Here is a 12,454-nt window from a genome sequence, read left to right as displayed (position 1 = left end):
AGACTCTGGAAATTTTACACCTGGAGACATTCCTAACTCTTACACAAACAGCACCTGGAAGTGAATGCAGAGTGAAAAATGGATTTCCAGCTCTCCAAGAGCAAACCTACCTGAGGAAAGCACGAGACTGCTGCCAGCCCACGATTTCAGAGCTGTTGTGGAGCTGAACCTGTCTCAGGGTCTGCTTTTTGTTCCTTATTAATCACTTTCACGAGCCTTTGCACTTTTGGATTCCAGCCTGACTGGAAGCAGCAGACACTGGAAAGCTCAGAGAGCTTTCCAAAGTGTGAACACCCCCCACTCCCCGCTCTTGGAGAAGGTTTAGTGCACTTCAGGTTTGCATCCAGGCTTCCAGGGGCTGAGCCAAGCACTCACCCCTCTCAGACACACAGGGTGCTCACCTGTCTGGGAGTTTCCAACCTGAAATCCAGGCTTTCATCCTGAAGTATCTTTGGAAGAAGCAGGGCCAAGAGATCACCAGGTGCAAAGGAGCTGAGATGGTGCCCAGGGAAGACAGCAAAATACCAGGGCTGCTGATGGAAAAATCCACTTTCCACCCTTCCCCATAGATCTCCTAGGCTCCATCACCCTCATCCCATAATTTGGTTGAGCAAAGAATGCCTGGCATTTGCTCCACAACTCAGGCAAGGTTTAGAAAGCCTTGAATGACGCCAAAAATCAAACGTGGGTGAGCGAAGCTGCCTCTGAGCCAAGGGAGCCAGAGCCTGAGCAGGGAAGAGTCTCCCTCTCCCTCTCCTGTTTTATTCTCCAGCAGTACAATGAGGGCTATTCTCTCCTGGAAGCAGGAATCCAAAGCACTCTGGTGCTTTAGGGATGGAGTGCAAAGGGAAGGTATGGATCCTCCTGTGCCAGCCAACTTCCCATAAAGCAGCCATGAGGAAGCACTGGAGCTGAACTGAGGGGAAGCCGTGGGATTGGCCTTTCCAGCTGACTGCTCCCCTCAAACCCCTCAACCAAAACGTGGCATTCACCAGGCCAGACAGGATGGGAAATGAGAAGAAAACCTCTCTCCCCACCACCACTCCTCTTTACAGAACTGCCACCCACCAAAGGCACCACCTTGAGGTTTCAGCCAGCCCTGGAACAGGGTGGCTGAGCTGGGGACAGGAGATCCGATTGTGTCACCAAGGGCCACACAGTGCAGCATTCCCACACCTTTGATCCTGCCACAGGGGAAAAGAGAGCCAGGAGGGAGCAGGGTCCTGCCACAGAGGGCTCCTGGGCTGCTCCATGGAGTCACATCCTGCATTCAGGTGCTCTGGTCTCAGATATGTTACCAGGATTGATTAAATTGATTAAAATACTCTCTGGAGTAACTCCATGTGGTTGTCATGGATAACCCTGAGCTGAACAGTCTTTGCCCAGGGCAGTGAGCTGTGGTTAGGTTGTGAAGGGATGCCTGGAAGAAGGGAGAAGCCAGCTTGCTGCTTGGGAGCCCAGAAATGTGCTTTTCCTGCCCTCTCACACCTTGTGGTCCCTGTGTGGGGACCAGTGACAGGAGGGAATGCCATGGAGCTGTGTCAGGGCAGGGTCAGGCTGGAGATCAGGGAAAGGTTCCTCCCCCAGAGGGTGCTGGGCACTGCCCAGGTGTGGCAGTCGTATTTTCTGGAAGAATCCCTTTGCTCAGAACTTTTCTCTGAGGCTTCTCAGCTTCCCAGGAGAAGAACCCTGGGTGAAGGGATTTTCCCAGAAAATACCACTGCCACATTTCACAGGTTTGTTTTTTTTTTTTTTTTAGATTTTAATTATATGAAAAGGGTGAAATGTGACAGTCATATTTTCTGGAAAAATCCCTTCGCTCAGGATTCTTCTCCTGGGAAGCTGAGAAGCCTCAGAGAAAAAGGTAAACAATAATTATCTGATTTGCTTCTCCTGTGTTTTGCTGCTTTGGAATGTGTCTGGAGACTGTTTATCCAACAGGTGGTTGTTATATTGGTTTCATGTGAATTGTTTTGATTTAATGGCCAATCAGGGCCAAGCTGTGTCAGGGCTCTGGAAAGAGTCACGAGTTTTCATTATTATCCTTTTGAGCCTTCTGTAAGTGTCCTTTCTGTATTCTTTAGTATGGCATTCTTTAATATAACATAGTATGATAAAATAATAAATTAGCCTTCTGAGAACATGGAGTCAGACTCATCATTCCTTCCTGCCACGGGGCACCCCACAAATACAAGATCCAGGCTCCCCAGGGCATGGGCACATCCCCAAAGCTGCCAGAGCTCCAGCAGGGTTTGGACAGCCCTCCCAGGGATGGCCAGGGTGGGAGGCACAGCCCTGCCCAGTGCCTTCACTCCCCTGGGACTCCCAGAGCCCAGGCCCCAGATAATGAGGACATTGGAGAGTTGTGTGCCCGCTGGATGAAGATCCAGGGAGTGACCCTGATGGCCATGGAGCTGATGGGAACAGATCCTGGTGAGCTGGTGATGATGGGAGCTGCAGCAAGACCCACCCTGATGCACAGCCATGACTTTGGCTTATTGTGCATCCCAATTCCCCACTGCAGGACACACAAATGTGCCTGTAGGTGGCCCAGAAACACTGGCTTATAAAAAAAGGGAGGGAAGAAAAAACCCTCAGAATGAATGCAGCGTCTGTCACCCTTTTGCAGAATTGTTATGTTTTTTGTGTGTAGTTGGTGCTTGTTTTCCAAAGATTTACATTTTTATGTGTGTGTCACTCGCTTTTCATGCATTCGGAGACCTCGGAGCTTAGAAATTCAAAACACTTGTCAGTCACGTCAATCCTTTTGGACAAAACAGAGCTGCCACTTGGATGGATTAAAAAAAAGCCCACAACAAAACAACAAACAAAACACACTTTTCTCTCAAGCTGTGACTCGGTCACCCCGCTCAATGCGGGCAGGACAATGTTCAGAGAAAGCAAAAAGAAAGATCTGAGTTTTCATACTCATCGGTGGAACTAAATTGATTAAGGTCATTTCCTAGGTAGGTTTGAAATCTTCTGCAACAATTTTTTGCTTTTTTGAAAAGAAAAAGAAAAGCCTTCCCCCCCCACCTTCCAGAAAAAAAAATAAAAAGGGAAAAGTCAGCACAGCAAAAACATTAAATCTGCTTGGGTAACTCAGAATGTATGTTGGCAAGGCAACATATCTCAGCTTGAACAGTAAACCTGCTATGTCAGAGGCTCTGCCACATATGAAAGAGGCTTGGGTTTCAATATCTCATGCTGAATTTACTGCTTTTCAGCCTTTCACGGCCAAGTATTTGATGTCTCTCCTTTTACTGCTGCAATCGATAGGGTGACCTTACGTAAGAGTTTCCCGACCTTTGCTGTTGTCAGTATTGTTCTGCTAAAATGTAATTTAACTCTTTTTCTTTAGTCTGGAAACAGCACTGTACAGACAGCAGACACGAGAGGGGCTTGGGGTTTGTTTTCCCCCCTTAACCTAAAGGCAAGAGGCACCATCCATCATCAGAGTTGGCTTCAAACCAGAGGATGACAAGAGGCATCATCTGCAGAGGGTCTGGTTGGTTTCCCAGTGCCTTCTTGTGCCTTGTTAGTAAGTTAAAAACCCCAAAAAGCCTTACTCTGATGCTCATTCCAGTGCCATCCTGCTCAGTGTTTTAGGATTGAGGGGTCTCCCTGGATTGGTATCTCCTTGGCACTACATTACAGCATTTCTTACATTTTTAAATTACAGCATTTCCTTTACCTAAGGCCTTGAATGTATTTCACATAATAAAAACAAAGAGATCAAGACTTTATGAACAAAAAAATAATTGTTTTAAAACAGCAACTACCAAAGTGGAAGGAGGCTGATTTTTCTCGTGGCAGTGGATGTTGGAGAGTCAGCCACATGTTTTAGACTTACAGCTGGCTTATCCATGCCAGGATCTTTGGGAGCCTGGTTTGAATCCCATTATAACCCTGGAATGCAAGTCCTCTTGTGGGAGCAAACTGCTATGGTTATCCTCTGCTGTGCTGCTGTGATTTCATCTCTGAGCTCTGGCTGTTGTGGGTATTACTCTGCATTAGCCATGCAGATGCACACATCACCACTCACACCCATACATTTGCACAGGATTATGGCTGAAATTCCTGATCACGCTTATAAAAAGCCCTATAAATCCCAGAGAGCTCCTTTTAAACCAGCAGCATTATCCTACTGTAAATCCGGGGTGTAAGTCGGAGCAGGCTCTGCCTCAGATGCTCTTCAGCCACACGTCCTCATGGAGCAGGGAGCCTAAAAGCAAACCCTGGGCTCTGCACAATCCCCCCCAAAACCCATCCCCATCACATCCCCAGCCCCACACCCCTTCACTTTCTAAAGTAGCAGCTCCACTCTTGTCATGGAGGAACTCTCAGAAAGAGAGTTAAGAGCTGGGCTTTGGCAGCGCTGCCCCCGCCCCCACGTGCTTCAATATTGCTCACAGCTGAGTTATTTCTTGCTTAGGAATTTTAACTGGCTTTTATGCTCAGTGAACTCGTGAAAGGAGAGTACCTAAAATCAGCAGCGCTGAAACCATGAATTAGCACAAGGAGAAAGGGGCCAGTTGGGTGTTTCTTGCAGTACATTATCTGCATAACGCCAGAGGAGCTGATTTAAAGTCACTGTGCTACACCTGAACGTCGTTTATGGCTCATAAAAGGAAAGCTGTGTTTAAGGAACAATAAAGCAGCACTGCACTTTCTGTGGAAGAAGAGAAATAAAGCCTTTCTCACAGAGCAGATGCATTTTTTATTTGCTCAGTGCCTGCCTCCAAGGCACGTGGAGATGCTTTACCAGAAAGCCCAGGAGTTAAGCAGGAGGACTTGCTCCAGGTTACGGATTATGTTTGATTTGTGCTCATTTTTCCAGCCAAGCCTTTACACAGCAAATTTGACCTCCTGGAAAAGGTAAGACCTGAATCCCCATAGACACCTGTAGCTGTCAGAGGAGCAAGGGAGATCCCCAGGCACAGCAAGCCACAAAGCCACAGCAGGGAGGAGCAGGGACCCTCCATAAAACAGAATCACAGAGTCATGTTGATGGCCTGGGAGGTCTTTTCAAACAAAGACCAACCTGTGGTTAATCCCCATTTGTCACCCAGCCCAGAGCACTGAGTGCCATGTCCAGTCTTTCCTTGAACACTTCCAGGGATGGGGATTCCATCACTCCCCAGGGCAGCCCCTTCCAATGCTTAACAATCTTTTCCATGAAGAAATTCTTCCTGAGCACCCCAAGTTCCAGGCTCGGGACGTTTGGCCAAACAAAGTGACAGCAGCCAGCACGTCAATCACTCTAAGTCACAGTCCCATCACAGAAGACACCTATTTTCACTCACCTGCTATCTGCTGATAAATTCCCTCACTTCAGTCTCCAAGGAGTCCAGATCCACACTTTGGTCTCAGTGCAAACACCAGCTGGGCTATTGTGTCACACAGGAGAAAAGCTCCCTAGAGCACAGACAAGTTTTTAGCTATTACACCCCTGCCAGTTTGATTTTTGAGACTTTTGAGCATGAAACCAAAGTCCTAATGAGAAATACACAATTACAAACTCCATCCCTCCTGTCCCTCTGCGTTGTTCTACCTTCCACCCATTTCCCATCCCCTGCCCACTAAGCCCCTTCCCACAGAGTCATGGCCACCTCAGGGGCCCTCAGCAGTGCCAATCCCTGGAGAGGATTTGGAGAGAGGATTGGAAGGTTCCCACTTCCCAAACTGCTGGTGTGGGGGGTGCTGCCTCCCAGCTCCACTTGTCCTTTCAAGGGACAAGGTGAGCCCTCAGCTCCAGGTTTTCCCATTGACGAGCTGGAAAGGATCCATGTGTGCACAGTACTGACAGCAAGGGTCACAGTCCTGACCTTTCCCTGCTCCCTGTCTGACCCTGCTTTTGGAAAAGGCACCATCACACCACGATTCACCTCCCCGAGGAAGAGGCCTGGAGACTTTATCAGTGTGGTTGAAGCAGCAGGCCTGCAGGATCTCCCCAACACTCAGCACCACCCGGGCTCTGTGCAGGGCTGATGCCGCTCTGTGAATACCAAACTGCAGAGGGAAAGGGAAAAAAAAAAAAGAAATTCTGCGAGTTTCTGCCAGTGTAAAGCTACAGCACCACGTGAGAACAACCCACTGCCTGAGAGGGAACCTGAACTGAAACAGTTCTGCTGCTCTAAAATGGAAAACACCCTGCAGGGGGACAGGAGCAGGATGCTAGAGCTGTATCCAGCACACACAGCTGCACACAGGGATGCTGAGGGGAAGGGAAGCAATGCCCAGCTAAAGCAGGGCATTAATTTCTCAGCATTAACTCATTTCAATGTCAGCACGAGGGAGAACTTCCCTAGCAGCTTAAGGTTAACAGGAAACTTAAAATACCCACAGTGCACAAGAAGCAGCAGCACAAAAAGCAACACCTGCTCTGCTCTCCATCCTGACAGCTTCTCTGCACCAAAAATCCTCTTTCTTTTGGGATTTCTCCCCATTTGGGAATGCACTGGTGCTTTTTTAGCAACACCAGTACGAGGAGGGGATGGCAGACTTAACATCTGTTTTTACAGGACGACCTTTGAGGAGGCAGTAATGGAACGTGTAGAGAGAAATAAAAACCAGTCATTCCCAGATTGTTTGGCTGCTGGGATGGCAGAGGGATGAGGGCATGCTTGGATTGAACAGGAATTTCAGTGTAGCACTGCCCTGGAGCAGCAAACACAGCTGGGAGATATCATGATTTGACATTAAATACCTTGTCCTGAGGTGAACACCACCACAATTCCAGTCCTTTGCTGGCTTAGAGCTCCACTTGAGGCATCCCACAGCGCCTGGATCCTGCCCCACTCGGACACTACAGCCCTGCAAATCCACACCAAAGGGAAAAAGAGATAAAAAGGGATTTAGTGCTGTCAGGACTGCTAACCCCCAATTCCACAGCCAGCAAAAACCACAGAGGGCTGAACCTGGATTAGTCCAAATATCCGCTCCATCTGCACACTTCTGTATTTTCCTTCCCCGTGTTTATTTCTAAGCTACAAACACAGCTTTTTATCAGTCCTAGCGGCTTTTACCTCATAAATCCATCACTTTTACCTACCCACCAGCACAGACCTACTCCTCCCTGCCCTTCCCTGCTCACCCTGCTCCAGTGCCGTCTCCCATTCCTCCATCAGCTCCTTCTGGCCACCAAACACCAGGAAAAATCTGACTGACCTGTCTGCTCCTGCTCCAAAGGACTTAGGCGGCCTTGAGATCCCTCCTTTTTGGCTTTATTTTTTTTTTCTTTTACCTGAGGAGAAGGCTGGCAAGTCAAACCACTGGTAGGCACAGGTTTTGTTTTCTTTTTCTCAGATCTTTATTTTACAAAAATAACTTACAAATAGAGACAACTCTCAGCAGTAAGATCACTCACTCTGTGCAGGAGGATACAGCCTGGTGAAGCAGGGGTGTAGGAGTTAAGGACTCTGACAATACTGTTAATTTTAACATGATGGCAGCTATATTACACTACATATATCTCATGCTCCAGCATGTGGGTGTGACACCACATAAAGCCATGGTCCATAAAGTGTGCCAGCCAGGGAGGATGCTCCCAAGAGATCATTTCCATCCTATTTATCAGCATCCTCTTGGAGCCAAACGGCCACCTAACACTCAGAACTACAGCACTCTGGATACACTCATCAGCAATATACTTCAAATACATGATAAAAATATATTTAACTTTCAAATACACTTGTATAAGGTACACCAAGAGGCAGAAAATAAAGTCTTGAGCTTTTAAATACAACACACACTATATATAAACATACACAAGGAGACAAGAGGGAATCAAGACGTGGAAGGAGAAGCTTATCCATGTCATCTATGGTACACAATGGCTTTGTCTGCTAGGAAATAATTTCCACTTGCATAGCATTGTTGAGGAGTCCACACTGGGCTAGGAGGAGAAAAGGTTTTTCATTTTGGTACCACTTCCACTTTGCAACTGATCCTACTCTTAAATTACACTTTGTCCTCTCTCTTTTGTAGGCTGGAATTCACGCCGCGTTCGTAACAAGCACGTTGAAAGGAAGGGGTAGAAAAAAAATAAAAATAAACAACAAACCATAATGCACACAAAAAAAAAAAAAAAAAAAATCAGGTCAGAGAGTCAAGGAAGTTCCTTTCTGGGCTTGCAGTCATTTGGCATTTTGCTCCAGAGCTGAGTATTCTGCTTCTGACACTCTGGAGGCGTCGATGAGTTTGGTGAGGCCCGTTTTGGCAGAGTACTTGAAAATGAAGGCTTTCATCAGCTCGTATCTGTAGTTGCGGTTGATGAAGCTGTACAGGATGGGGTTGACGCAGCAGTGGACCAGCGAGAAGCACTGAGTGATGTGGAGGGTGGCGTAGAGGAAGTTCTCCATCTGGCAGCTGATGGGGATGAAGTGAAGGCTGTAGAAGATGTCCAGCAGGACGGCCACGTGGTAGGGCAGCCAGCACACCAGGAACACCACGACGTAGGAGAAGATGATCTTCCCGTTGCTCTTGCGCTCCTGGTCGCTGGAGGTGGAGATGCTCTTGGCCAGGAGGAAATAAAACACGGCGATGATGGGAAAGGGGATGAGGAAGCCCAGCACCACGGAGATGAGCTCCATGCCAATCAACCACTCCTTGAAGCTCTCCTCAGGGTAGACGGGCCTGCAGTAGGTCTCGCTGTTGGAAGAGACTGTCTTGAGGTAATAGGTGTCCGGGAGGGAAGCGGAGAAGGCCAGGAGCCACACCAGGATGCAGATGCAGCGGCGGATGATCTTCTTCTTGCGGCTGCTGGAGTTGGTGAAATAGGCGACCGAGAGGTAGCGGTCCACGCTCATGCACGCCAGGAAGAAGATGCTGCTGTACAAGTTGATGGAAAATATCAGGTGGGTTATCTTGCACGTGATTTCCCCCATGTGCCACTGGTTGTGCTGGACGAGCGAGACGACCCACACGGGCAGGGTGATGACGACGCACAGGTCGGCGATGGCCAGGTTGAAGATGTACAGGTGGGTCTCATAGCCCGTCATTTTGGCCTGCAGGTTGACCCACACCACCACCGAGTTGGCCACCAGGCCTATGACGAAGATGAAGATGTAGAAGAAGGACAGGGTGTAGAGCAGGGCGCTCTTGTTGAGCGTGCCAGTGCATGTCGTGGCATCCACCGTGATGCACTCGCCGCTGCTGCACGTCCAGTTGATCTCCGTCAAGTTGGCCGTCTCCAGGAAATCCAGGATGGAAGTCAAGTCAAGCGCGCTCATGGTCGCTCGGGTTGGAATTCAAGTGACCTAAAGGCAAAACAGGATTGAAAGAAATGACGTAAATTACGGCGCTATTTCTGCCGCTGTGTCATACCGGGACGCGCCGCTTTAGTAACAGCCTGCTCTTGCCAGGCACCTTCCATCAGAGCACTCCGTGGAGCAAAACAACCAAGACACTCAGCAAAACTCATCTGCTTGACAAAAGAGGAGCAGCACCAGATTTTGTTGTGATTTTTCCCCTCTCTTCCAGCTCACATCTGACATCATCAGGTTGGCTATCGTCCCCGGGTGTGAAATCTGCAAAGTACACCGTGGCCAAATAAATGTCAGGCGACTAAATCTGTCTCCTCCAGCAGAAATGATGCTCCTATCGCTTTCAGCAGGGGAACCTTTAAGCCATTTCATCTGCACTCCCTCAAGCACAGTAGAATTGATCTGGCTGATACATGGTACCGTAAAACATTTACCACAGGCTCTGGTCAGCATCTTGTCAAGTCATACAGATGCATAAAAGAGAACTGGGGAACTAAGGGGCTTTGTACTCCTATCCAAACTTAAATTTAAATTCTGCTCTGTCCTCCCCCCCCTCCTTTCTATTTCACAAAGTATCCCCTGCATTTAACAATCATTACACAGCGCTGAGAAAAGAAAAAAAAAAAAACCTCAAGAGCTTGACTGCTGAATAGATCTGCTGGTCTTAAGTTTTCTTTTTAGGAGAGTGCTTTGATTTCAAAACACTCCCCCAAAAGTTGGCTCCACAACTGCCTCCTTTCCACCCTTTTGCTTTTCTATGTCTACTTTTGCTGCCTCTTCAGTGTTTTCTTCTACCTGCAGGCAGTGGACAAAGCAACTTGTTAACTTCCTCACCAGCAGAAAGAAAAGGCCCTTAATGGCTCACACAAAACCCCAAGTGGGCTGATAACTCCCCTTGTGCTTTTGGGGAGGTGTAAAAATGCTGTCCCCCTCCCTGGGACCCTCAGTAACACCCACAGGCCTGTGCACATGATGGCCAGGCCAGTTCTGGAGTGCAGGATCCAGCCTGGGACCCAAAACAAAGCTGTTCCCAAGGGATGGATCCTCATGGCTCCACCTGAGCTGGCCCATCAGGTCAGCCAGCCCACCCATGGACACATCCAGCATCCCCTGCAATGGTCACCCTGCTCTTCCCCATGACCCCACAAAGAGAGGGACCAGCCTGGGGCAAAGCCAGCGTGGCCAAGTGACCAGAGAGCAAAGGGGATCTCCAAATATCCCTGACCCCACCACAGAATCTCTTGGGAGGGTTTCCAGGAGCACAGAAGGGAGGGAGGTAAGCAGGGAAGAGCTTGGATGTGTTGAATACCCTCTCCTCACCCCCTCTCCCCAAAAAGGGAGACACAGCACCTCTCCATCTGCATAATCAGCTCTTCCCAAAGCTCCCACCCTCCTGCCTGTCAGGGACAGAGGCTCAGGAAGAGAAGGGAGATAAGGGGGGAGATTACCCGAGAGGACTCAAGGCACTATTGTCCCAGCCGAGGGGAAGCTGGTGGCACTAACAATGAGGGGGGCCCTGCACACATTCAGGGGAGATCAAATCTCTCCACAAACAGGCCCAAATTGGCCCGTGAGGAGATCTGGCCTATGCCTTTCATCCTGCTGGCCTGATGAAAGACGGAGCTGAGACTCAAACCAAATTAAGCACGGCTTTTGCTCAAACACTGGCTAAAGAGGGAGCTGAGCCAGTGGCAGCTCCCCGTCCTGGGATAGCCGATCCTGGGCTCATCTCGGGAAAGCAGAGAGTGATTTAACCCACACTATGTAGGGCAGAAGGGCTGATCCACCCTCCCAGAGCTGCAAGTGGGACAGAGGGATGGGGCTCCTGCCAGACCTCACCCAGGGTCCCACTGCACGCCCAGCACAAACACTTTCCACTCCTCTCACACACAGGAGAAACAGCACCATCCCCAAGTTCCTGTACCTCAAAACTCTGCAGCAATTAAAGCAAACTCCCTAAAAGCCACAAAACTTCCAGCCCCATGGCAAAAGCTGCTCCTGCTGGTGCTTGGGGGCAGGAAGAGGAGCACAGCAGGAGGAACACCCTGCTACCCCCCTGACACGCCACAGTAGGAGCATGGGTGGGCCTGGGCTTGTCTGGAAAGGCACATGGTCTAAAACAACAGGAACAGGCTCACTCCACATCCAAGACCCCATTTCAGGACAGGACTGTGACCACGCAGCTCCAGCACATACCTCATGGAGAAGAAACTCAAACCTGGCTGAGGGGTGTCAGATTCCGACAGAGAGGCAGCACCAGGGCAGCAGAGAGCCCCCGAGGCTGGGGCTCACACCAATGCTGGGGACACCACGGCCACCACAACCGCAGCTGGTGGCTCAGAGCCACCCTGGGGATGTTAGGGAGCGGGAAGGATGCTCGGGCCGATCCCAGCCGAGAGAGAGCACGGCTGCTGCACACACGTGCATCCATCTGCCTGCGCCTTCCGCATCCCCAGCGCGGCAATAAAAACCCGACACCGAGCCGGCCTCCCAGGCTCCAGTCCCGCCGGGGAGGAGGGCTGTGCTCACAGATTACAGCCCCGCAAACCCGCCTGTAGTCTGGGATTAGCTGCTGTAACCCGAGCTCCCACTCCCACCCAGATTAGCTGGGAGGTACGGGGAGAACCCACCAGACAAACTCACTCAATAAAGTCACTCCGTGCTCCTAAAAAAACAACTTCAGCGCTCCCTGCAGACAGCATAGTATCTGAAAAACTCCTCAAGGAAGCTAGGGCTGCAATTTGTGTCCACGACACTGCAAAACTCCTGCAGGCCATCACCCCTTCCACCTGGCAGGCACATGTGCTAAATCCAGCCGCTGCTAGTTTACAGGACAAGAAGGAAAGGAGACGCACCCAAAATCCTGCTCCAGAGCCCCAGAGCTGTCCCTGGAGCTGATGCAGCCTGCAGGAATGAATCCTCCCCATCCCACTCCTGCAGGCAAAGCAAACAAGCACCAGCATCCCCGCCTATGAGGGCAGCCCAGCACGACAGGGCAGCGTCAAAACCCTCAGCAATGTGCGGAGCATCCCACAGCCCGCTCCTGCCCGCACTCAGACCTGCCTCCCGACCGCTCAGGGCTGCGCTCTGCCCTTCCCAAAGGGAGAAGGAAAAACCAGGATGGCCGGGCGGGCTGTCACCCGTACACCTTCACCCTGCCCGTGTCCCGGCTCTCCAGCATGACGAGG

At 50.0% G+C, this 12,454-nt stretch overlaps 1 protein-coding gene across 3 annotated transcripts in view; it reads right to left on the bottom strand.

Annotated features, from left to right (window-relative positions):
* Positions 1-7,288: 7,288 nt before the first annotated feature.
* ACKR3 (atypical chemokine receptor 3) overlaps positions 7,289-12,454 on the bottom strand; it is a 32,919-nt gene continuing 27,753 nt past the window's right edge. The window contains exons 1-2 of one of the 3 annotated variants that reach the window (XM_005429226.3): positions 11,463-11,626; positions 7,289-9,260 (exon numbers count right to left, since the gene is read on the bottom strand). In XM_005429226.3, the coding sequence (XP_005429283.1) occupies positions 8,139-9,233 (1,095 nt within the window). In that variant the 5' untranslated portion in view covers positions 9,234-9,260; positions 11,463-11,626 and the 3' untranslated portion in view covers positions 7,289-8,138. Of the gene's footprint in view, positions 9,261-11,462; positions 11,627-12,454 lie in introns of those variants that run through there. The other 2 variants (XM_031063818.1, XM_031063817.1) reach the window with 2 other exon arrangements.

The sequence above is a fragment of the Geospiza fortis genome, unplaced genomic scaffold, assembly GCF_000277835.1.
Source record: "Geospiza fortis unplaced genomic scaffold, GeoFor_1.0 scaffold179, whole genome shotgun sequence".
NCBI classification, from domain to species: domain Eukaryota; kingdom Metazoa; phylum Chordata; class Aves; order Passeriformes; family Thraupidae; genus Geospiza; species Geospiza fortis.
The sequence above is the reverse complement of the archived record's forward strand: the minus strand, read 5'-3'. Positions and strand labels throughout refer to the sequence as shown.